At 38.1% G+C, this 26,269-nt stretch overlaps 1 protein-coding gene across 1 annotated transcript in view; it reads right to left on the bottom strand.

The window, feature by feature from the left end:
- The window catches only part of Pard3b (par-3 family cell polarity regulator beta), a 951,194-nt gene that overhangs the window by 519,098 nt on the left and 405,827 nt on the right, over positions 1-26,269 (bottom strand). The window contains exon 5 of the mRNA XM_028765737.1: positions 25,930-26,039. Coding sequence (XP_028621570.1) covers positions 25,930-26,039 — 110 coding nt within the window. The remainder of the gene's footprint in view (positions 1-25,929; positions 26,040-26,269) is intronic.

The following is a 26,269-nucleotide window of genomic DNA, read 5'->3' as shown; positions in this document are numbered from 1 at the left end:
GAAGAAGAAGAAGAAGAAGAAGAAGAAGAAGAAGAAGAAGAAGAAGAAGAAGAAAAATAAAAAACTTAGACATCTCCTCCACCCCACATACATATTATATCAAGGTACATATGTATACCCAATATAGAATACTATGCAATGAGGTATTTTATAAAAGAATTTTAGCAAATATGAAAGAAACAGAAGATTGAAATATCACATTGCTATTAAATAATTAATAGTTATTTCAAAATCAAATGACTAGTTCTTGTTAACATTACGTATAACTAAAGGCGATGTCAAATGTAGCACATATATATTGATTTCATAGTTAAGATTAGAGGGATGATGTCATCACCATCTTAACCTATTAATGAAATTCAGGTCACTAAGAGTAAAAATAAATAAACAAATAAATAAACCAGATACTGCATGTTTTCTGGTCTGATACATAAGAACTAGATATCATCTATGATATAACTTTGATACACATGCTAAACTTAATCGAGCCATCAGATACAACTTCCAGTTAGCGAATATACAGAGATTAGAGAAACAAACCAAATGATCCCACAAAAGAGCAATCAAACTCATGAAAATGACCTGCTAAAGGACACCTGTTGATTTGATTGTCCTTAAGATGCCTCAAGATCACAGAGGTATAAAAGTCACAGCAACTAGATGCAAAATATAACCTTGGCATAAGCCCCATTAAAAACAAGAATGAGAAGACAACTGGGGGAATTCTAATGTGGATTAAGGATTAGATGACTAAATGTATTGTTAGTTCCATGAGGAATGCTAATGCCATAGTCATAATATAGGAAGAGATTTCAACTGTTCGAGATTCATGCTCAGGCTCTGACAGGATGCATGCCAATTTCTATGTTGCACTTGTGATCTTTTGTGGCTCCTGCTAACTAACATCACAATCAATGACGCCTTCAGTATATCACAGGAAATTAGTTATTGAGTGTGATTGGGAGTGACTCAATTCAGAAGCTGGAAGAGAGAGTCCACAAGTTTTCTTAATCAGTCCGATGGCTCCAAGGAAGATGGATGATGGGTGTATTGTGATCCATATGCAATAACTGGGCATCACTATTGCTTTCTCTGTGTAAGTGAGGGATAAACAAGAAGCTTTGAACCAGACAGTGTAGAGTCTACTCAGATAATTTGTATGCTGAGATATTCTGCAAAATCACTCTTATACCCAAACTTTCTGAGGTTTTCTGGAACCTGGAAGGAAGCCACTTGCTCCTTTTGAAGCTAAGTTCAAGTGTCGTCCCGTCCTTTTCTTTTATAATGAAGTTTTCTACTTTTAGCTACTATATTTTTTAGGCAGGTCCCCATTTAGAAATGAATGACTAATGAATGCAACATATATCAGAAATAATAGGGCATATCTACAGTAGTAGTTGTTAATTTGTTTGAGACTTTGAATATATAAAGAATCTTCAAATGGGTTCTGTATATAAGCTACAAAATGGTCAAAGGAAAAATTAAACCTTACATTTTCTCTATTTAGAGAATGAAATAAACTAAAAGTAGAACAGAGGGTACCAATAAAATGAGTGTCACTGAAAACAAATTGAAAGATCTAATCATATACACACATCTTCATTAAGATTGATTGAGAAGGAGAAACTCAAAACAGATGTACCAATTAGCCATATGGAGGACCTGAGGGAGAACAGGGTTATAATAAAGCAGAAATTATTTTAATAATGTAATGGTATAGTGATCAATTAGAATATTTAACATATAAAGTACACATTTTAAAAAATTGGGAACATATCAAATTGTATCTAGTCAAAACAATTAATTTTCATATGCCCCCTTCCTTCCACATAAACACCTGACATATACACAGTTCTAGACTGAACAGGCATGCTCACAGAACAGGGAACACTGGCCTGACTTGGATTGTTTCAGAGAGTGGAAGAAACACAGATGGCTTATTGTCCAATTCTGTGTTTATCTACAGCCTATGAGACAAGGTCTTTAATATTAAATTCAAACAATGGCAACTAGAGAAATCAAACCTGTTCAGAGAGAATTAGTGTCTTTGGAGTGCTCAACCATAAATGAAACACCTCCTATAGCATACACCCACCTATTGCTCAAGGAATGTGTTGGAGAAGCAACGGAATGATTTTAGAGCTGGGGTTTGGGAAGAACTGGGGTAAAACAGTGCCTTCTGGAGATGAGAGGACCATTAGACTCATGAACTCACAGCAGCTGTGGTTTCCAATACAATCCTGTCAACTGGGTCAAACTAGTCAACTCTCCATCATGGCTGGGAGAGGGTCACACAACCTCCCACCCCTAGCTGAGAAGCTACTAAAGTTAATGAGTGATATGGGAGAAGAGTAAGTTTTCAAATGGGATGTGGTCAATGGTAGGTTGGCCATACTCCAATGGATGCGCATGAACAGAACTGATAAGACTGAATGGATTGTTAAACAAATAAGAGGACATGAAGTTGGGAGGGATGTAGAGGTGATCTACTAAGAGTGGGAGTGAGGTGTTGCATGTAATTATTAAAAAAAAAATCCATGCTATCACCACCTGTGCACCAGGAATGGTGGTCTCCCTGCTCCCATGGCTATACCCAAGTGGCAGTCTGCCCAATTTCCTCTGGTTCCCTTGCCTCCGAACCACTCATATTCATAGTCATCTGTCCCCTGCAGCTAGTCTGCCAAGACTGGCTTGAAACTCAGAGCCCCATGTAAAGAAAACTCCAGAGGCTTGTAATTTATCAGTTAGATTTATAACAGTAAATTCCTAATCCCCAAAATGTCCAAAGAATTCAAAACTCAATTAATATTGATAGAAGCTGCCCACCTAGATTGGACAAATTGCCCTATATTATTCTATTGTTCTTCTATGATATTCATAAACTACTTGTGGCTATTTCAAGCCACGTGGATCCAGGTCATCTTCTTCGTCCATCTTTCTCTGTCCTTCTCCCTTCTGTTCCCTTTCTCTCTCTTGAAAACTCTCAATCTTGCCTTCCTTTTCCATTGCCCAATCACAGGCTCTAGTCTTATATTTCACTTGACCTCCCCTGCATACAGACAACAATCTACAGTGAGGTAATAAGGGGATGAGTGTGCTTAAAATAAATTGCACACATGCATAAAATTCTTGAAGAATAAGTAAAGATATTATAATCAAAATTATATAAAGCTAGTTCAATGGTATACATGACAACGTCTCAAGATTAGTATTAGCAAATTAAATTCAGGTATAGGAAGGGCAAGAATGACTTTGCAATAGAAATACAAAACACACTGAGGTTGAGGAAGAGTATTGAGAAGACATGACACAATGGTAAGGGGTATCTCCCTGCTAAGGAGGCAGGGATAACATATAATAAACATATATTAAATATTTTAAATGGCACTACAGCAAGTGATTACTCAAATCCAAAACTCACAGAGAGATAAAAACAAAATCCCTACAAACACAAGAAGAAAAAAAAACAGGTAAAGGCTAAAGTTGAAAACATTAACATAAAAATAACATTGGGAAATATTATGACATATAAAAAATCATTGCTTCAAATACATAAAGCATGGTAAGAGAAGCTCACAACTTAAAAAGCTATATATAATAAAAATAAGATATGATAAAAATAGAAAAATAAGACAACCGATTAGGAATGGCATCGCCAAGATCTGTGAGACTGACAATGAAAAAGTCTCAGACTCAAAACAAGATTAGGAAAATGCAACAGTGAAACAAGACAACCAACCAACCTACCTTACTTCTTTCTTCCCCCCTGCTCCTCCCCTCCCCCCGCCTCCCCGGCAATTTGGAGGTATTAGCTCATCTTGTAGCCAACATTGGCCTGCAGCTCACAATTCTCTTGCCTTAGCTTCTACAGCAGTAGTACTGAAACTGCTGTGTGCTGTGGCTGTGTGTTGTTGCCTTTCTCTTGAGCCTACTTTGTTCTCCTTCTCTTCCTGCTAGAGGCCTGGGTTTGTAAGCTACATTTCACTGAAAGCCACCTTTAGCCACTTTTAACCTTGCTCCTATATTTTTGCCACTTGAAAGACAATGAGCTAACACAGGTCCTGCAAGCCTGTAAGTTCAGCACTCTGGAGCCTGAGGATGTAAGGTCTGCCTGTATAACTTTGTCTCAAAATAGTCATGGAGGGAGAAGGCTGTCAAAACAGTTGGGTGGTAGATCGCTTACCTAGGATGCGGAATGCCCTAGGTTCAAACCCCAGTACCATAGATAGATCCTCTAAGAAAGACAATTAAGAAACTGAAATAAAGCCTGCCCATGGGGGTGCACGCCTTTAATCCTTGCCCTAGGAGGCAGAGCTTGGTGACTCTCTCTGAGTTAGAGGCTAACCTGGTCTACAGAACCAGTACTGTGATAGTCAAGAAGACAACAGAGAAACTGTGTCTTGGAAAACAAACAATCAAGAAGCAAAACTGAAAATAAATTATTTAAATAAGATGATTCGGAACTAGAAGGGACACTTAAAAGTGATAAGGTAAGTAGAGACCTGTTGTAGACAGAATAAAGATCACTGATGATCCTCAATATGCTGTACCCATTTGTAGTCCTACCAGCTTGCCCAGGATCAGGCTCATCCTAGTTACAGCTTCCCTGTCTCACAGATGCAAAAACTCTGCCTAGTAATGAAATAGCATCTCCAAGGCCACATACTTCCATTTCTCAGCTTAGATGGGAAGGTGGTTCTCTTGTGTGTGAACAGACAGGAACATGGCTTCTGGTGTTGAACCCAGTGTATAAACGCAGGGACAAGTATCAGAGTCCAGAGTACCAGAGGGAGGGTTGGCCCTTCACTAACTCCTCCATCAGCACAGTCTTTCAGGAGAGCTGGAATATTGCAGCATTCTTGAAAAAACCAAGTACCTTAAGACCAGTACCAGAAAAAAATTCTTTTCATGCTGGATATTACTACCAAACGTTGGGACTCCTGCCAGACAGTGAAATGCTGAAAGAGCTTGTTCAGCTCAACACAATCAGATTAAGATTAGTGCCTGGGCTGAATGAGAGCAGACTGACATGAATGGACTCTGCATGGCAGGGTAGTGGGACTTAATCTATGCCTGCATTCGACAATGTCAGTAACGTGAGAGTGATGAACTCTTCCAAACCCGAGGGATTCTGTGTCCTGCAATACTGCTTCTGGAGTTTGTCCACCCCCAAAAATGTGGCTGATGATGACTATGATTTGTTGAATGGGAGTAAATAAAGATATATGCTGTGGTTTAAGTCATACATCATGTCGAGACTTCTTTAATGTCAGGGAAATTATATGATATGAAAATCATTAGTGTTTCATTGCTTTTATCTTAAATAGAATTTTCCTGTCTTCTTTTCATCTCTCTATTTGGAGGGTTGGGTTTGGTGTCTGATTTTTATAGCTGTGTAATTTCACACAAAATGATACTGATAACTTGTTTTTTTTATAACTCCAGCGTTATTTATTAATTTGTTAAATATATCACGTTTTTTCATTCTATCTGCAACATTTACAAATGTATACACAAAACTGCTACTCTGGGGTTATAGATAAACCAACACAAGATAACCGAGCCTGCCCTGTTTCCAAGCAGCTTGTTCACAGTTGGACTCAGTCATTCTTTATAACTTGATTTTGCGCCATGCTCTTATGTCTTAGAAATTTCCTACAAGGAGAACGTATTTCAAGACGCAGATTCTTTTTGACCCTCTTCTTAAAAACTGTGATTCAACCAACTGTGTTATAGCACAGTCTTGTGTTCTCTTAACTTCCCTTTGCTTTGTAGGAAGAGGTTTTTCCATGCCTCTTTGAAAAACAGCAATTTTACAATTCTACTCTGCCAGAAATACATAATCACAATTATCAACCTCATGGCCAAGAATTTGCTCTCTGATTCTCCATGCTTATCAAAGGTTTGGCTTCCCTTGAAGGCCCACAGAAGCCATGCTTCAGCTTGACGCTTCCTTCACCTGCCTATTATCAAATTCTTTTCTGAATTTGCAGCATTCATCCACTGCCATTGCTGAGTACTCATGCCTGCCTCTGGCTCTGGGTGTGTGTACACAGGAATGGCTGCCCACCCTACTCATCTAGGAGCTACTGCTCTTCCAGCAGCATCACAGGTCAGGTGTCTGCAGAAAGCTTCCCTTCCTCCCTTTGCTATCGCTGAAGAAAAGCAGCCAAATATGAGCCAATAAGACAAACAACAAAACTCTAATTGAAAGTGAAACAAATACTAGCTACTCTTGGCAGATGAGGACTGCAGAGCCCTGAGAAGTTCACTCGCTGCCTTATACTGGGGAACTGGTCTGTAGGTAAACATGCTAAAAGTCTGTGAAATAATGAGGCAGAGGCACACACCGGATCTCCATCTCTTATTTCCTATAGTGGGATATTCAAAACTGGGCACAGTTACAGGAAACATTAAAAAAAAAAGCCTCCATTTTTTTTTTTAGAATTGTAAAATTGCTGTTTTTCAAAATTTATTCTAAATTGTGCTTTTGCACCTTGAAAATAAAAGAGTTCTGCAAATGTTACTAGTTTTCATTTGTTCAAATGTGTGTTTTCTGTGACTTAAGTTCCATTGGGCCTGTCTGCAATGTTTTACCTCGTATTTGCTTTATTCATATCTGGTGAAATTGCTTACAAGTTTTATCAGTGACTTCAATATTGAAGTTTTTAAATGAAAAGGAGTTTCAAAAATGAAAATGGAGGGTAGTTTCTTAGATTTCTAAGCATCTTTGTCTACAAATTGATTTGTATGTCAGATGGTAGAACATTCATCTACCTGAGGGAGTTGTCATTTGTATATCCTTCCTACTCACCCCCTGTCCCCTTGTGCGTGTGTGTGTGTGTGTATGAGTGTGTGTGTGTGTGTGTGTGTATGTGTGTGTTTGACTGGGACTGAACACCATGCCTCCAATATGCTCAGTGAATTCCCTCCCAGTGAGCAACACCTCAGCCCAAAGATCTGTGCATCTGCTTCATTTCTTCATGCCCCACACCTCACTTCCTTATCAATAAAATAAAAAACAGTTAAATTCTAACCACTCTGCAAAGTTTCTCTAGGACTAGGTAAAAAAAATATATATTGAATTTACTTAGGATAGTAACCAAGGCAAAGTATATATCGAGATTGATGGTTTGGAATTACTACTCAATCAATGCCACAGTTTACATGGACAAAGGAATCCTTCTCATCATAACAAACACTAATTTTGCTAACTGTCCCTTTGGTCCTTGCAGAATTGAAGCTTCAGCATCTCCGTTTAAAGTCTTCAATGATTCTACATATAGCTCTAAGTTGAACTCCTGTATGTGCTGCCAATGACTGTCCATGATTCGGCACTCCATCTCTTATTCTGTGAAGAAGACTTAAGGACTTATAAACATCTGGAAAATCACACTATCTCCCCATATTGCTGTCTTTATTATGTATCATTTTCTGTTTTTCAGCTAAAATGTGTTTCTTCATGATTTGGCTTCTTGTCCTTCCAGTCATCCTCAAAGTCTTAGCATTCCTGAAAAGAAAATTTTCCCCACAAGAATTAGTTCAAATCCCCCTTTTAGATTTTCATAGATTTTCCTTGAGCAAAGAAATCCCTTAGGAAGCCAAGCCCATTTATATTGAATATAAATAAATAAATTCATGCTAGAGTTCTTAGAGTACATTTGTCATAATTTAAACGTGAATCATAAAAGATATGAAAAGCTACAAAACTGAACAAAAAAGCAAATTATTCAATCAATAAATGGGCAAATAAACTAAATAGACGGTTCTCAAAAGAAATTCAATGGCCAATAAGTATATGTTAAAAATCATTACGTATCAGAGAAATGAAGACCAAGAGTATATTGAGATTCTATATTACCCCTGTAAGAATAGCTATTATTGAGAAAACAAATGATAAGAATTCTGCATATGCCACAAGCCAGTCAAGACATTAAGTTATTACAAATAAAGAGAGGTGCAAAGAATCAGTTCCTGAATCAAAGGAAGAAGCTAAAGTAGGAAAGGTCTGGTGCAACATCCAGTGGCTTGCCAAAACAACTTGCCTCTGCAGCAACGATTAAATCAGAGACCAGCTCAGGTACGACAGAGTTTATAGCTGACCCCACGCTTGTGGACAGTCTTATCCAGAAGATAAAGGTATGTATAGTGACCGAAGCTGAAATAGAGGGAGCCTGCATAGAGAACTGCAAGATGAACCAAGTTGCAGACAGTGTTGAAAAGTCACCTAATGAGTGTGTAACTGGCAAAGCATGACTTGAAACTTTTCTATGACATTTTCTTCTTCTTTCCCCCTTCCCTTCTCCCTCTTGTTCCAGCTCTACATTTTCAAATAAACAGTTTGAACAATGATAAAAGTGGCTAAAACACAAATTAATGAACGTAACACAAATACTAGTAAGAGACCGATGAGACAATGAAGGTATAAGCACTAGGAGCACATGTCATGACATGTAAGAATTTATTAAAAGGCTAAAGAAAGTGGAAGTATAAATGTTAGTAAGACTAAAAATCTGAAAAAATGTATACTCAAATATACACATATATATTTACACATATGTATCTGTTTCAGTGTTCCCAATTATTGTATGGCAAAAGCTAAATACTGGAAAAAAGAGAGGGAAAGGAAGACTCTTGTATATATTGTGGTGGGAATGTAAATTAGTGGCTACTATGGAAATTCATATGGAACTTTTATGCAAAAATTAAAAATAGATCTACCATATGTTTCAGTTATATGACTGCTGGGCATAAATCTGAAGAAATGCACATCAGAGATATATTGGCCAATCCATGTTTATGGTAGCATTATTGAGACTAACCAAGGTGTGGAATCAGTCTAGATGTTGGTCAGTAGAAGAACAGAAAAAGAAATACAGGTATATATGACTAATGGAGTTTTCTTTAAACATATTAAAATGAAATTATGTCATTTTATCAAAATGAATAGAAATGGAGATCATCTACATATGTCAATTCCAGAAAGACAAATATTTCATGTTTTCTCTTAATGAGGACTCTGGAATGTGTATCACATAGAAGTAGAAAGACAAACTATTTGGGTAGGGGAGCAGGTTACAAGAGGCTGCTAAGCTTGAAGCATGGAACTAGGGAGGGCAATAAACATGAACAATATGTGATGTACAGGAGTGAATGCATCCCAATGAAACCTATTATTTTTGTATTCTAATTAAAACTAAAGACACAGAAGCCAGAGCAAAACTAACGTTTACATTGCCTTCAGAAACTCTTCCTTTTTTATTTAAATGCTGACTTTGAAGGCTTTTTTCTACAAATCCATCATTATGTTAGAATCTGACAACTTGTTCTGCTTCCCACTCCTTCTCTTGTGCTGATCAGCTGGTTGTTTTTTTCATCCATTTAGTCATTCAAACAGTTATTACTTAGAAAATACCTGCCACACACTAAGTGCTGGTCTATGGAGGTGATAAAAAGTACCCTGTAGCCTCAGTACACTTTCACAAACACACACAGAGGATATGGTCTGACTAGTCTTGACCAGCCACTCCCACTGAAAGGAAAGCGCTTGACCCACAATAGGAAGTAAACATGAGACAGTTGGCTCTGTCTGTGAACACTGCAGAGCCTTCCTGAAGTGGGGAACTATCTAAGCAGGGAGGTCTGACTCGAGACTGACCTTTGATACTTGGTGCCATATTAAATGCTGATGTCCTCTAAGGATGTATTTCATCATAATTTCAACAAAAATGTTGCATATTTCTTTAAAAGATTTCCCCAAAAGAAGTATACTTGATGCTATGGATGTCCAAGCATTAGAAAGGAGAAAGACCATAGCCTTGTCTTTGCAGAGAAGGTATCTGGGCCACAGACAAACCAAGTAGGCTACTCCAAATGGACTAAGAGGCACAACTCAAGAAGGGCACAGAACTTGTGGAGAGCTGTGGAATTTGATGGGTTGTGGGTTAGGATCATTAGAAACCACTGTATTGCTAAAGAATCCTTCTATCCAGCTTCTTCCTCTAGGTTTTCCATTTAAATGTTTACAAGGAAGAGAAGCATTGTTTCACTTCAGATGGTACCTTTCATCTTCAAATGATTAGAGGTTTTTTGTTTTTGTTTTTGTGTTTTGTTTGTTCGAGACAGGGTTTCTCTGTGTAGCCCTGGCTGTCCTGGAACTCACTCTGTAGACCAGGCTGGCCTCAAACTCAGAAATCCACCTGCCTCTGCCTCCCAAGTGCTGGGATTAAAGGCGTGCGTCACCACTGCCTGGCTATGATTAGAGTCTGTAAAGATCCTTATAAACAAACACACTCAACATACAATCAATGATTGACTTCAGAAATTGGTATTTTTTTCTAGACGTGTGCTATTCCTAGCTTAAGTAAAATCAAGCCTGATTAAGTTCAGCTTTAAGAGAGTGTAACTCTCCAATTACCTCTATTGTCTATTTTATCCTAGAATCTCCATCCCCTTCATGTACATAACATATCCAACAAATATGCCATGCATCCTAACAATTTTACGGATGATATTTTATTTGTTTCCTAAGCCAACACCTTGATATAACTGTAATTATAACATGAAGTTTGTGGATGAGAAAAGTAAAACGAAAATAAAGGTAAGGTGCCAGGAAGATCAGTCTGCTGGAAGTGCTGGGACTCCATTTGCATCAGGCCTTCACCCTAGCATACAGGCTCTTAACCCCATTAATGCTGCTCCTCTCAGGATGTCTTCCCTGCCACACCAACACATTATGGAGCAATAATCCTATGTGACATGGATTCATTAGAATTTGGGGAATCATTCTCCACACTAAATCCCAGGGTCATTATTTATTATTACTGCTTCTCAACTACTTCTTCCAATGCCTTTGTTTCCTCTTTATGAGGGGTGGGGGATGGTACCCTATTCCTATAAAAGCCTTTCCCCTTCTTGTGTAGAATATATGAATAGCAATCTCAGAGAGAAAAATCTAGCAGTAATGTTGCATGCCCAGCTTTATGTGGCATAGTTCCAACTTCAAACGTCTCTGGTGGCTTCCCATTCACTATGCTTCTCAGCTCAGAAAGATGTTTCTTTCATTTCTAGACCCAAACCAGACATGGGTTCTCCCTCTATACATGACCCTAGTGGAATTGCCATTATCACTGGATTTCTTAATCTTGGATTCACATTCATGATGCTATTTAAGATGCTAAAAATAAAAGCTGTGGCTAGTTCTAGTTTTGGTAGGCATGCATATTAATTTAAATAATTTCCCTTTAATTATATTTAACACACATTAGAAATTTAGTAATTATAAAAGACCTTTAATTATCAACATTCATTATTACCACTATTATTAACATATATTAAACACCCACAGTCTGTTAAATGCTGCACTCAAGATAAAAGGCATTAACCTCGCAAATCCACTGTGACCAAGATGGAAGACAATCTTTTCCTTCAGAGAGAGTACAAAATTATACTTGCTTCGACTGACAATGAGCCAGTGGATGAGTCAGGGATCAAACTTACTTCTCTTAACCACCAGACAATTCCATAAACAAAGTATGGCAATAAAACTCTGCTGCTGAAAGTACATCTGAGTCGTTTTTCTCCACAAACGTGTTTAACGTCTGTATCACACGCTTTTGTGGTGGTTAGAACTTCTCAGGGGTATCCGAACTGTGTAAACAGTCAAGTCATTTGAGACTGGCTCTACAGTACAAGCTCTGGCCTCAGCCAGAACAATACCATTTTTGGTAGAAAAATGAAGTGTAACTATAGAATAATAAAAATACAGTTTTTTTTAAGGGCTGATAACTGACTTTGAAGGCAGTTTCAAATGAAGATTTCCCAAAACATCTAACCCATGGCTGTATCATGTGGAGGCAAGTGGTGCTTCTAAGGTAACATATGATCTAGATATTAAACTGTTCTCGCCAAGACCTGGAGATGTTATTCATGGCCACGTGTTGGCTGGCAGAAGTTTTGTAAAGTTCCTGTAGCTCAGATGAAGACAAGTTGAAGGCAAATCCTACTGTTGCTAGCTGCCAGTGGTGCTGCTCAGGGCAAACGTGCTACCCTGTCTCAGCCTGAGATGCCTCATCTGTAAAATCAAGGCAATCGACCTAACTCCTTTTTGAGTGGAATAACAGACTAAGGGATGCAGATGCTCTCAACTTATGAAATGTCCAATTAGAATTTTTATATCTGACATTGGGAAAGAGAAAAGTATTTGACAGAAACCTTTGTACTTTGTCCCTAGTGACACACGTCGTGGTTGTTTCTTGGGCAAGGGTGGCAAGCTCTAGCTCCATCAATTGCACATCTGGAGGGAAACAACCAGTACTTTCTGTTCCACTGTGTTGTAAACGTTTTGTGCGATTATAGCTATCCAACAAAATACATGGAATACTCACATATTTGTTACTGAATTTGTATTATGTAACTCCAACAGTAGGCTCCTGTAAATATTTGAGCATGTTTAAGGCAGACTGGACTAAACTATCAAGTTCTCAAGTTCAGTATATTAGGTGAACTTTACCCACAAATATCTTCAATTCATTATGAGTTAATTGAATTGTATAATACTATTGTATATAAAGGAGTTCCTGTATAGTATAGTTTCTACAGCAGGTATGGACTTGGTATTGAGTAAGAGAAACCCCTCTCCACAGTACCTGGGGATGATGATACATGGCCTCTTGTTGGCAGAAATAGAATGCAGGTCAATTCAATGCAACTAAAGTGGAATTTAAATAGACTCATTCTCAAAATGTATTTCAATCCTTCTGCAAACCTTTTCTAAGTACCATCATTCTTTAGCTACAGGATTATGTTCTAAATGTGTAAGAAATTCAGTAAATCAGAGGGCACTCAGGGCAAGGAAGATCCTCAGTGGAAATAATGAACAAGACAAATAACAAGGGGTGGAGGGAATCGGGAGAGACAGAGGGGTGAGCAAGAACTGCTCTAGACAGAGAAGTGAATCTAGAAGCACATGTGAGGAGAAAAGAGAAATCAATATTGGTCATTCAGACAATAGTTGAGCTAGGGTATTTATTGAGAAAGAAGTGTGTATGGAAAATAGAGGATGGTAAACATGGGGTTCTTTATGTCCATTTTCTAGAGTTAATGCTTAGTATAAAATCCTAGATAAGACTAAAAAAGCTATTATCAAGAACCTTGATGTAAGCTTTTGCATATGAGATCATCTTCAAAAAGGCTGCTAAGATTCTTCATTAGGGAAAGATGGTCTTCTAATTGACATACATGAATTCTACATGGTATTCTACATGGTAGTGATACATGTTTGTGTAAATAGTGTAATGCTCATACCAGCGTATGCATGTGATAGTGAAACACTCAAAACATTTTATTCCAACCCTTTGGAAATACATAATGAAGTCTCCATTACCTCGTCATCTTATTATGCACAAGGACACTCAAACTCCAGTGTAGTTATAACTCAGTATCTTTGACCAACATTTCCTCAGCTCTGCCTCCATCCTTTCCTCCTGCTCTACTGTTTTTGGTACCTACTCTTATCTACCTTAGACTCCTATAATGAGTGCTGGTAAAACTCGGACTTAGCCTAATGACTTTGACGCCGATCTATGCTGTCACAAAAGAGAAGATTTTATCCTTTTGTGTTTATATAGCTTTCCGTCATTTGTAGACACCAACAGTTCCTTTTTCCATTTATTTTGTGGAAATCTAGGATATTATTTAGGCAATACTGGGATAAACTTGGAGTACTGTACATGACAGACAAGTGTGCAACCTTGAGCATATCAGTCTCTTTTTGTCTGTCTGTCTGTCTGTCTGTCTGTCTGTCTTTCAGTACTAAAGAGTGAACCTGGAGCTTTGTGCATGCTAGGAAAACTTTCTTTCACTAAGCTACATCCTCATCTTGGTCTGGATCTCAATCTGCAGTACATATGGGGCTTATAAGGCCTTTAAGGCATCTGGGTTTAAGATTATGAGATCTGGCTAAAAGTGGGCCAATGTCCTAAATGAGGTAATACTATAATGCTAGTGGCTGAAAACTCTTTACTAGAAGTATTAAATAATTAGATGATTATTCCAATATTAAAGACATAGGAAATAAAAGAAAAAAACATAAAACCCAAATTTCACAGCAATAGCATGTTTCCCCATTAAAATGTAATCAATAAAGTGAAAAGTGAAAAATATTTACAAATCATATGCCTGCTAGCAAATTAATATTCAGAATCTATAGGGTACAGTTAAAACTCAACAATAAAAATAAGCAACCCAACTTAAATTTAGGCAAAAGAGTTATAAAGACCAAAGATAGGCAAATGACCAGTAAGTATCTCAGCATATGTTCAACATCATTAATCATGAAAGAAGTATAAATCAAAAGCCATGGTAATATCTTACTCATTAGGATGGCTACTTACAAAAAATTTTTGGAAGTATAATGGTCTGTCTGAGGAAAACAGTTCCATTAAAAAGTGAAAATCAGAAAAACAATATCATGTAAAAATAAAAACGAAAGTAAACAGAATAACCATATCAGAAATTATACTTATGTTTAGAAAGAGAACAGATGAAAATGGGACCTCATATTTGCATTATATGTGTGAATATATATATATGTATATATATATATACACAGCAGATCCTCATCTCATTCCTCCATCCCCCTGTCTCCAAGAGTATGTTCCCTACTACCCCACCCTGCCAGGCCTCCGCACTCCCTGGGGCCTTAAATCTCTTTAGGGTTAGGTGCATCTTCTCTCACTGAGGCAGACCAGGCAGTCTTCTGCTGTATATGTGTTGGGTGCCTCAAACTAGCTAGTGTATGCTGCCTGGTTGGTGGCTCAGTGTCTGAGAGACTTCAGGAATCTAGGTTAGTTGAGACTGCTGGTCTTCCTATGGGATCACCTTCCTCCACAACTTCTTCCAGCTTTTCCCTAATTCAACCACTGGGGTCCCTAAGTCCACTGGTTGGGTGTAAGTATCTGCATCTGTCAGGTTGCTTCTTAAATTTTCATTTGAGACTCTCGTTTCAGCTCCCAAGGTTTGAGTGTGCAGGTGTATGCTATCATATCCTGCTGCAAACAAGGAATTAAATACAAAACACACATGTCCATAGCAGCACTATCCCCAAGGCAAAATGAGAGATAATCTAATTTCCATCAACAAAATCCTACAAATAGAGTATATATGAACAATAGGAATCTTTTGAGCTTTAAACAGGAAATCTATGTAGACATGAGGAGAGGGATGCATGCAGCTTGAAGACAACATGCTTAAATTAGCAGGTCACACAAAGTTGGTGACATGAGTCCACTGCCATGAGCTTCCAAGGGTTTCAAAATTAGGAAGAGAGAAAGGTACATTGCAGTTGTCAGGGTTTCTGGACACCATAGATCATTTTTAATGGGTACAGAATTCTGTTTTGTAAAATGCAGAACTCTAGAGGTAGTGATGATAGAGGCATGGCTGTGAATGTACTTAAAACCCTGACCTGGAGGCTTAAATGCTTCAGCTGACAAAGACCACATCCAGCTTCCCACAACCTCAGAAGGAAAGGAGTTTTCAGAGATGGTCATAATAAGAAATGTAACATGACATTTTGGAGGCTCTGAAAAGTGATTTTAAGGCAAAAGATCATGCGGTGTGTGTGTGTGTGTGTGTGTGTGTGTGTGTGTGTGTGTGTGTGTGTGTTTGCCTACCCATTTATTATAGGTAAATAATAGTCTCACTCATGAATACATAAAGAGCTGTGTTTTATTGACTGAGAACCTCTAACCTGACAACCCAAGTAGAAAAACCTACCCCTCAATTCCTGTGAGTAGGCTACAGCAAAAAGTCAGATTATCTAAATGTGGTATGCAATTGCCCCAGGTTGTGCATCTAAGGTGCTTAGACAACAAATAAATTTAGGCCTAGTTCTTAAGATAGTATATGTGAAAATATTTCAACATCCAGATTTATTCCAAATTTCAAACACTTCTAATCCCAAACATTTGGGGTAAAGGACTTCTCTGGAAATCACACAGCTCTATGCAATGCTCATATTTTGAGATCACTCAAATACAATTGGCTGTATTAATGAGTAACCTTTCAATGAGTGCCTCTCCACACGCAGCAGCCTTGCAATCTAACCAGTATCAGCTCTATCCCTGTCTGCTTGCTTTTCTTTGGATCGTTGTAGGAATGGAGCTAAAATCAAATACATTTTATCTATATGTTAACATAGAGAAGGTTGGTTTGATTGTCAGTGACTAAAATTAAAGACAGAGGTGACACAGACAGTCTCTGTAATAAGTTAGTCTGTTCTGACTTCAGATGCATTAGCTGCTGTTTTCTTCCCACAGCAATAACCCTTTATTATTTCTTTTTTCAACAAATGCCATTCATCCATTTTTACTTTAAAGGTATGGAGATCTGTCTGGAGAGAAGACTAAAAAAAAAAAAATCAGTTAAAGATTGAAAAAAACTTGTGATTTAAGAAAAAAAAAAAAGAAAGCCTGACTCTGTCCGAAGGCTTTGGGGCCTGCATTGGCTCCCAACAGTCATTTCAAACCTAACTCACTCCAGATGTCTCCATGATCATCTAATCAGACATCAAAAGCTGCACTGTGACAAGCCACACGCTGCTTGTGAGGATGTTACGTGTTTCCACAAGCGTAAAACACACACGGTAGCGACTTTTAAAATGTGATTCATCTACATCAAAATTCAACTTTATGGCACAGGGCTATTAGGAAAGGGGCCCCCTCCTGCGAAACAAAAGTCTTGTTTAATGTCTGTCCAATGTCATTCTATGACTAACTCTGCTTTGTAAGCAGAGGTCAGAATGAAACACACACTTCTGGAGGGTGTATGTTCCCAGAGGGGGGAAAATCCTCATCTGAAGAGAAAGTTGTATTCCTTTTAGAAGCTGGGATCTTGATGCTTCTCAAGGGAGAACATTAGTTAACCCTTTCAGTCTACACCATGGATGTTTATCAATTGTCTGAAGCCTAGAAGCTCATCACAGAAGAGAACAACAACAATAACAACCAATAACAAAAATACACAGTTCTCAACCTTGACTCTAATCTTGGACATACCTGGCTACTTGGGTTTAGACATGAGATTTTTAAAGGCAGAGGTCTTATTGAATGGATTGATGTGTGTTTGGGTTTGTGTAAATACCATGTTTTGATACTGCCTCTCTATGGATATTCAGGCTTTTACTTTAAATGTTCATCATTATTATTTTTTTCTTTTTTTTCTATTTTTTTATTGGATTTTTATTTACACTTCATATGTTGTCCCCTTACCCCATCCCCCACCCACCCAGGAACCCCCATCCCCTCACCCCTGTTCATCTTTATTATTTACTTGGCAAGTACACACAGACAACTGGTATCTTAGATGAAAAACTTCATTGCTGTTCTATGAACGCATAGAAATTCATAGGACATTAGAATGTAATTTAAAATTGTATCTGTTCTCACCAAGGCTAAAAACTCATACCAGGCACTTAAAAAGTCATTAGTATGGTGTTTGAATGGGTAGTACCAATCGGAGTTTATGTAGCTTCCTTATTTTATCTTTAATTTTTTTTTTTTAGTTATACACATTTTGACACACTTTGTCCTCAATACTCTAATTAACCCATGTACCAGAAGTATTTTATTTATTTATTTTTTATTTATAATATTTATAATTTTCAAAAAAATTTATATTTCAAATGTCATCCCCTTTCCCCATTCCCCCTCTTCAGAAACCCCTTATCCCACTCCCCTCCTCATGCTTCTATGGGGATGTGCCCCCACCCACCTACCCATCCACTCACCCACTCCCACCTTCCCTCCCTCAAATTCCCCCACACTGGGGCATCCAGCCTTCATGGGACCAAGGATCTCCTCTCCCACCTATGCTCAACAAGGTCATCCTCCCCAAATATACAGCTGGAGCCATGGGTCCCTCCAAGTGTGTTCCCAGGCTGGTGGTTTAGACCCTGGGAGCTCTGGTTGGTTGGTATTGTTGCTCTCCCCATGAGGCCACAAACCCCTTCAGCTCCTTCAGCCTTCTCTCTCACTCCTCCATTGGGAACCCCATGATCAGTTTAATGGCTAGTTGTGAGCATCTGCCTCTGAATATGTCAGACTCTTGCAGACCTCTAAGGAGACAGCTATATCAGGCTCCTGTCAGCATGTACTTCCTGGCATCCACATCAGCGTCTACCTTTGGTGACTGCACATGGGATGGATACTCAGGTAGAGAAGTCTCTGGACAGCCCCTCCTTCAGTTTCTGTTCCACACTTTGTCACCATATTTGCTCCCATGAGTATTTTGTTACTCATTCTAAGAAGGATCGAAGCACCCACACTTTGGTCTTCCTTCTTCATGAGCTTCATGTGGTCTGTGAGTTGTATCTTGGGTATTGCAAGCTTTTGGGCTAATATCCACTTATCAGTGAGTGCATACCATGTGTGTTCTTTTGTGATTGGGTTACCTCACTCAGGATGATATTTTTTAGTTCCATCCATTAGCCAGAAGTATTTTTAGTTTCTCCTACATCAGTCAAAACTAGAAAACTATTAAGAAAAGATGGAATAAAAGAAGTGCTGGGAAGGAATATCTTTAGATGCAGTGGTATAAGAAATGAACCCGAAATTAAAATCCGAAGTGTTTTTGAAGTCTTTGCACACAGCTATTAGAAGAGTATAACATTATGACTGATGAGCTTGCTAAGTTTATATTATAGAATTCACAATTTGGTTGACAGAAAAAGAAGTCCAAATAAGTGATTCTACTACGTTGGAATTAATTTCTATTCTGTTTTTTTTCATGGTTTACTTGTAAAATTAGCTTCTATAACAATTCATGAGCAGAATAATAATGGCTTGTTCTTCCCCTATAATTTTTACTAATTCTCTGAACTAGCTCATTGTTTAAATTCTAAAATGAAATGTCTGAGAATCCAAAGTGCTGACCTCACAAACCAGCTCTCAGTTAAATATGTAGCAGAGTAGTCGTGCTTGGACATCTCACTGACTTTCACAACTCACCTGAAGCTATTTCAGGTAGGGAACAGTGTTCCCTTTCATAAAGAAAGGCAGGCCCTTTCTTAATCCAATCCATCCATATATGTATGTGTATGCACATACAGATATGCACACATATACAATTACATACTTATAAAACGAGCTAAAGCTGCTTGAAGGTTGTTGAATGGACTTTGCCTTATTCATCTCAGAAAGGAAAGTTTGAAGCCTCATACATCTATGATGCTCTACCATGTGCCAGGCACTATGCCTGGGGACTCGATCACAAATAAGAGAATACCAGCTCTGGCCACTGAAGTGCTTGCAGCCTTAGCAATGTGCCAACTGGTAGTTACACTGCAGGAAAATAAGAGCTAACAAAATGAGAGCCAAAGTGCAGGGTGTAGGGAAAGAACAGGTATATTGGTGGTTGAGATGTAGCATCTGGTAATCCCATATATGCTTAGGTAGATAGGGCTGTTTAGTTGCTTTGGATTCCGTCTTCTTAACCAGTCTCTATGTTTCCCTAGGAGAAGAGCAATGTCTAAAGGTTTCCTAATGGTTTGCAGCACACGGTTGGATTTCTAAAATGTCAATCAGTATACACTGATATGAAAGCAGAATGCATTCAGTTTGTATTATACTTAGAGCCTGCCTGAAAACAACAAAGACGGTTACTTCTTTTCACTTCTGAAGAAGACTTGGAATAGTGAACTTTCTTTTTGTTTTTCAGTTCTAAACTGGACTCAGGATAAGTGATGCAGAAATGCAGGCCTGAACAGGGGTAACATTTCCCAGGGTTCCTGGCATATCATGGTGTGGACATCCAGCTAAGCAATTTGTTTGTTTGTTTGTTTGTTTGTTTAAATCAACTTTTGCAAAACTGCAGTGAAAAACTGTTGCAGAATAAACCAGGCTCCTCATTTCCTCTACCTCAACCTTAGTCTCTAAGCACAATGTTTTAGGAATTAAGCTGCCTAAACTTGCCAAACTTAGTAAATATCTGGCTTTGTGAAATACTGGTTGGCAGCTTTATCTCTTAAAACAAAGCCATATGAAAACCATTGTTGCAATGTGTCTTCAAGCTCCAGTCTTATCAGCACACAACGTGAACAGCTGGAGTTACAAACAACAGGACTATTATTAAATCACTGTCAGAAAAAAAGAATGAAAGAAAAACCTTTCGTAGGATTCAGTATCTCTAAATAATACAATTGTATGTTACAAGCGATTCCCTTTAGTTGAACAGCATCCAACGCTCCTGGCTGAACTACAAGTGCCTATCACCTTCCTTCAGCTATCCCTCAGCAGTCATCCAGTCTGAACTTCTATAGCTATAAAGCTTTAATATCTAATGGAGAGAAATTAACATCTGTTCATCCAAACTCTTTACTAAATCTTAAGTTGAATTTTGGCATAAACTTACTTGTATTTTCCTTATTAATTGCAGACTTAGAATAATCACCAAGAGAGGCAGGCCGATCATAGTTAGCTGATTTGCCTATATGGTCAGCAGCCCACAACCAATTGCCTTCTGATTTCTAACCTAACAGACAAGCTATTAAACTTTAATTGTAATATCTCAAATGATTTTGGTTCATGGATTTGAGAACGTTTAATCTGGGGGAAACATCTATAATAGTTTTGATATACGTGACACGCTTGGAAAGAGATATATCATCCAATCATCCAATAAGACATTTCTCTATCCCTAGGCAAGAAAAATGCTGCTACTCACTGGAAATAGTTCTCATTACCAGTACCACCTGCAGGATCTTTGCCGATGAAACATCCAAATCTCTAAAACCTGGTTGGGTTTCTACCTATCCTCCAGTAGAACATTCCTGACAACCAGAAATATTTCCAAGGGTATCTTCAGAGCCAGCCTGTGTTCTTTTCCCCTACACTGTAGAGTACTGAACAATTGAATAAACAGGTATATGTGGTTCTAGAAGCAAAAATGAACAAATTCATGTTAAACTCCTGGATGTCTGTCTATGTGGTAGGTAGAAAGGATGATAATAGAATGGAATAGCCTTAGTTACTGACCTTTGCAGGCAGAAGGTGAACCCCTCTACCTCTTACTCAGAGACAGTCTGTGGCGTCAAGGAATTGGTTCCCCGAATTATTTAACTCTCAAAAATGAGGCTTCTCATCTTAATCTTCTGCTCTCCTTCTAAACTGTAGAGAGTGATGAGTCCCTTGCCTACCTCATACTAAAACTCCAGAGAGATATCACACCCCTGATACCCCTGATACCCCTGATACCCAGGCATTGCCTTGTACTTTAACAACCACCCAAACTGATCACATAATTTTAAAAATAAAATTTATATAATAATAGAAATCAACTTCTAAAGGCTACAAATGAATACACACACACACGCACACACGCTCACACACACACAATTTTTTGTAATAAAAACATTGAGTAACAAGTTCAGAGCATCATCTTTATTCCCAGAGAACAACTATATACATTCCAGAAATCTACTTTTTAATTTACTCACCCTGCAGGATCCATGTGCCTTAAGAATTAAATGCAAGATGCAAACAGTCATTAAAACACAAACACCTATATTAGTTAACCGGATATTAAGGGGGGAATATCACATGTGTTTAGAGTTCCATTTGCAAATTCAGGAACATTGATTTCAAGGCGCTCAGATTTATGGCATGCCCTTAAGCCAAAGAACACCAGGTTGCAATCAAGGGAAGGAAGGTAAGGCTTCTTGAAAGAAAACTCTTACTATAATATCCTGTCCCCAGGGTTCTCTTTCTTCAGCACAGCAGTGTTAGAAGAATGAGGTTCGCTACTGTCTTGGAAGATGAATAGCTATTGCTGCTTGAACATTAATAGCTATACTATCCTGGTATGAAGAGAAGGCAGAGAAACAAATCTCCATGCTGTTTATCTGATGGTACTCTAACAAACTCTGAAATTTGGAGGGTTTTCAAGCACTCAGAATTTGAAACTTGCAGCAAATTCAAATTTTCTAATTTGGCGCTGTCTTGTAAGTCCAACATGCCTGTGAGTGTACATCTGAAATAACCAATTTGAAACAATTCATTCGGGAACAAAGATGCAAATTTTCTAACCTTTCCAAAGCTCACATCTCTGGGCATCAGTGAAGCAATTTTAACTGCAGTGGGTCTAATAAAGTCCAGTTAAAAATAACTAGCATCAACAGTGGTTTTAAAGGCAGTACTTCAACACAGTCAAATGTGTCAAGTATTTATTCCTTAGATCCTTGTGGTGTGGGTTATGACTAACTTTCCTGGGAATAAGCCATTTGGGGTACTGCTGTCTGTGAATCATGTACATGAGAACACTTTTTAGTAAGTGATAATTCTAATTGTTCACCACCCCCCACGGGATATCAGAAGAAGTAAGGGAACATTTACCTTTAAAGCAATTGTTTTCCACATTGCTTACTACAAAGGGAACATTATCATACATTCCCTATCATACTAGAACTTAGCCAATCAGAGGAATCGAGTTGCTCCTAGTGATATTTTCAGTATAACTATGCTATCTGAGCCATGAAAAAGAGCACCAGTCACCAATCCAAACTTCCTGGACTCCTAAGGTCTTTGCCATGAAGAAACAACTGTGTGCTCCCAGGTAAGATCTGCGGCGCTGTTTTTCCCCATGCTTCCCGGGAAGGCCCTTCTCTCATCACTGAGCAAGTACTGAGAGCAACTACAAGGGCCCGTACAGAACGCCAAGATATTTATCTGTACCTGAATGTCTGTAGTTAGTGAACGCACTGCACTGGACCACAGAAAGGAGCCAGGACACCTCCTGAACTGACACCCAAAAGAAACATAGGGCTCAGAGACCCCTCCGCCTAGGGTCTCAGATCATCTTACTAATTTACACCTGATTTTACTTCTGTCTCAAGGAACACTATTCAATATAAATGCATTGAGAACCATAAATATAATTTATAGTTTTCTATTAACCACATTTAAAAATAAAAGGTAATTAAAATATTTTAATATATAGTTTATTTAACTCATGATTGCAAATGTATTTGAACACAAGTTCAACAAAAAAATGACTTAATGAGACCATGACACACACAAGCAACGGCTTTCTTCTAAGTGAAAGTGGCCACCCTCTCAAGAATCTTTACTCAATAATGCTGTCTTTAGATCTTATGGCATGGCAGTTAATGTATTTGTTTCTTGACTTAGGGAGGCTAAATAAATATTATAAAAAAGGAAAGAATTTTGGGGTATGGCAGTAGGTAATGGGTAGAATGGCTGGGTTGGGTTAATTATTAATGAAAACTGCTGTAGTGTTAAGAAACTCTAAGAATTCCCACTAGGTTTATATGTATTTTTTCATTTCTAGATCTAAAGCATGTACACACTGAGAGTTTTCCATGTACTTGGCTCTAGAAAAAGAAAAGCATGGCACAGTGTGTGTCCCTGGTGCATTAGGAATAACACAATTAGCAGAGATTATTGTATAATCAAAGCAAGGGAAATCTGAGTGCTTCTGTTCTGTGCCAAGGCAAGGACCACATCCTTCAAGTCTCAGGTCACTCATCATCATGCACATAGCCCACTATGAGGAAGAAAAACTGTGGGCTTTCCTTTCTACTTCTCACATACTAATACTTAAGCCACTTTTCTTACATAAAGGCAACGTACAAGCATTTTGAGTGGCAGTATTTTTTTTTCCTGAAATTAGAATACAAATCTCTGCTAGTAATACTATGTCGTACAACCACATGCCCTGCCTCAGAATTCCCTGAGGTCAAATTTGGATAGAGGTATTAGAAAGATGGGAGACCTAATTTTCTCTAAAAGAAGGAACTATTTATGTTATTTCAATTGTTCTAAGCACTGACTCTATGTGATATAGACAGAAACGGGTGTGGGAGGATCTTTCTGCAAACAGTGGCAACACTAGTCAGGTAGACTCATTTTATGGTACATAGATATCATAAAATATGCATTAAATTGTACTTACTCTTGTTTATGTAAATTTTCTCATACTTATATCATTCCTTTTCCCAATTCAATATATTTAGACTTAACCTGGTCTCAATCACTGCATATTTAAAATGAAATAAAGACAAACAAACAAAAACTCCATAAAACATCAAACACTGGCTTTCTCTGTACCCATCAATCAAGTAGATCAGATATACCCAATTTTTATTAATGTTCTAGTAAATCTACTTCCCTAAAGAGCCAAGTCTTTAAAAGATTTTACTTTTATTTTTAATTGTGTGCTATGTGTCTTGATCCATGCACACGAGTAAAGTGCTACAAAGGCCAAAAGAGAGCACTGAATTCCCAGGAGCTGGAGTTCCCAATGAGAGTCCTCTGCAAGAAAGTAGGTGCTCTCCAACATGATGCCTAAACTTGAGTTAAGCACAGAACTCATCAAGAGACATTCATGGGGGCGGAGGGGAGTGTGTGATAGGGACCATGAGGTCTCAACCCTACAGAAAGTACTATAGGTAACCAAAGAATGCTGAATGCAACAGAAAGAGTCTTCCCCAAGGAAGAGTACAATGATCGGCTATTTAATACCAACTGGTCAGTTTGGAAAACATACAAATATATAGAAGTAACGTCATACAGATTGAACAGGCTATATTTGGAAACACATACACACACGCATATATATGTAAATATATATATATATATATATGTATATATATATATATATGCATATAACAATTAATTTTAAAAGGTGACCATGAATTTGAAGGAGAATAAAGAAAGGCATATAGGAAGTTTGGAGGGAGGAAAGGGAAAAGAAAAAGGATGTAATTATAATATAAAAAAATTAAAAGAAATAATAAAACATATATATTTAAAAGAGAGGTGCTCTTAAGGACTAAGCCATCTCTCCAGCACCGAAAGCTTTAAATAGGACAATGAGAAAACATATCTGAAATGTTTTAAAGGTACTACTTTAAGGAAAAAATGTATACAAACCAGGAAAAAAAATCAAATGGTAAATAGTCAATAATATAGCATAGCATCTCCTACTTTATAATCTTTGGCAATGGTTCGTGAAAACAAAATTATACCAAATTGTAAAAATTGTCTTTGTTCATTCATCACCTGGATATACATTTTTCATAAAGTGCTCTAAATAGTGAGGCTCGTAATGAGACAGGGATGGGCTTTTAGGAGAGTTTAAATATAAGTGATGACATGTATGGTCATTAACCAATGATTAACTTGCAGACTATTTGGGGGAGGATGAACCACCATTATTGTTCTTCAAAGCAACTGCGAATTTAAAGAATTGAACCTACAGTCTATGTGGATGAATGGAAAATAGCTTCCTGTGACCTGGAAGTAATTTCTTACTTATCCGTCATAAATATAGCAGTTACAAATATGTTGTCTCATTAGTATTTTTCCTATGTAGTTTGATTTTTTCCAGTTTCAATGCTGAATTCTAGAAAGCCAGTGGTGGCCTCATATAGTCATGGTATTGGGAACCCAAACTGTATCAACATTCACTGTCATTCTGCTCTACAAAGCACTGCAATGAATCATTGAACGTACCCTCTGATATTCTGAAGGAGAATGGCAGCAGGCGTGCAGCAAGGTCATATGCTGGCTGGAAACAGGGCCTTTGGAGCCAGACCACTTGGTTCACTTCTGAATCTCCTACATCACTGAACACATAGCTGTATGTCCTGAATCTCTCCCTGTCTCACATTTTATCAGAAAATTGGAGAATAGAGACTTGTCCTTACTTACATGTAGAAGATTAAATTAGGGTTTGACAAGCAGCATTATGTAAGTAATGACCATCACTAACTGTATCCTCCTATCAAACCATGCTATCTAGTTTTATAATCACTACTCTGCATCTCATCAAAAGGTCTGTATCTCATTATCAGCTCTTTGGAGTGGATGGGCAAGGCCCTTTGATCCCTCACAGAGATGGTAGGATACCTACCAGAACAACAGGTTTCAAGCTCTGGCCACTCAGGCTTGCAGCGCTTGGCTGGGCATCAGCATGGGGCCCTGGTGCTGGGTCACTGCTTCTCCTAACCAGCAGTGGAGTGCCTGCAGGACAAAAGAAGAGGTGAGAGGTCAGACAAACCCCACAGAGAGGAGAATATATGGCACAATGTGTTTTAATTAAAAGGGTTTATAACAGGCTTTCATGTTTTACCATTCTGTTTCTAAGGATGCTTGTAAACGAGCCCACCTGGTGCTCTCTGGGCATCTCTAGGTAGGACAGCATGCATACACATACACATACACATACACATACACATACACATACACATACA

This window comes from Grammomys surdaster, unplaced genomic scaffold (genome assembly GCF_004785775.1).
Source record: "Grammomys surdaster isolate TR1022 unplaced genomic scaffold, NIH_TR_1.0 165, whole genome shotgun sequence".
Classification (NCBI taxonomy): domain Eukaryota; kingdom Metazoa; phylum Chordata; class Mammalia; order Rodentia; family Muridae; genus Grammomys; species Grammomys surdaster.
Note: the sequence above shows the minus strand (reverse complement) of the source record. Positions and strands in the feature narration are given on the sequence as shown.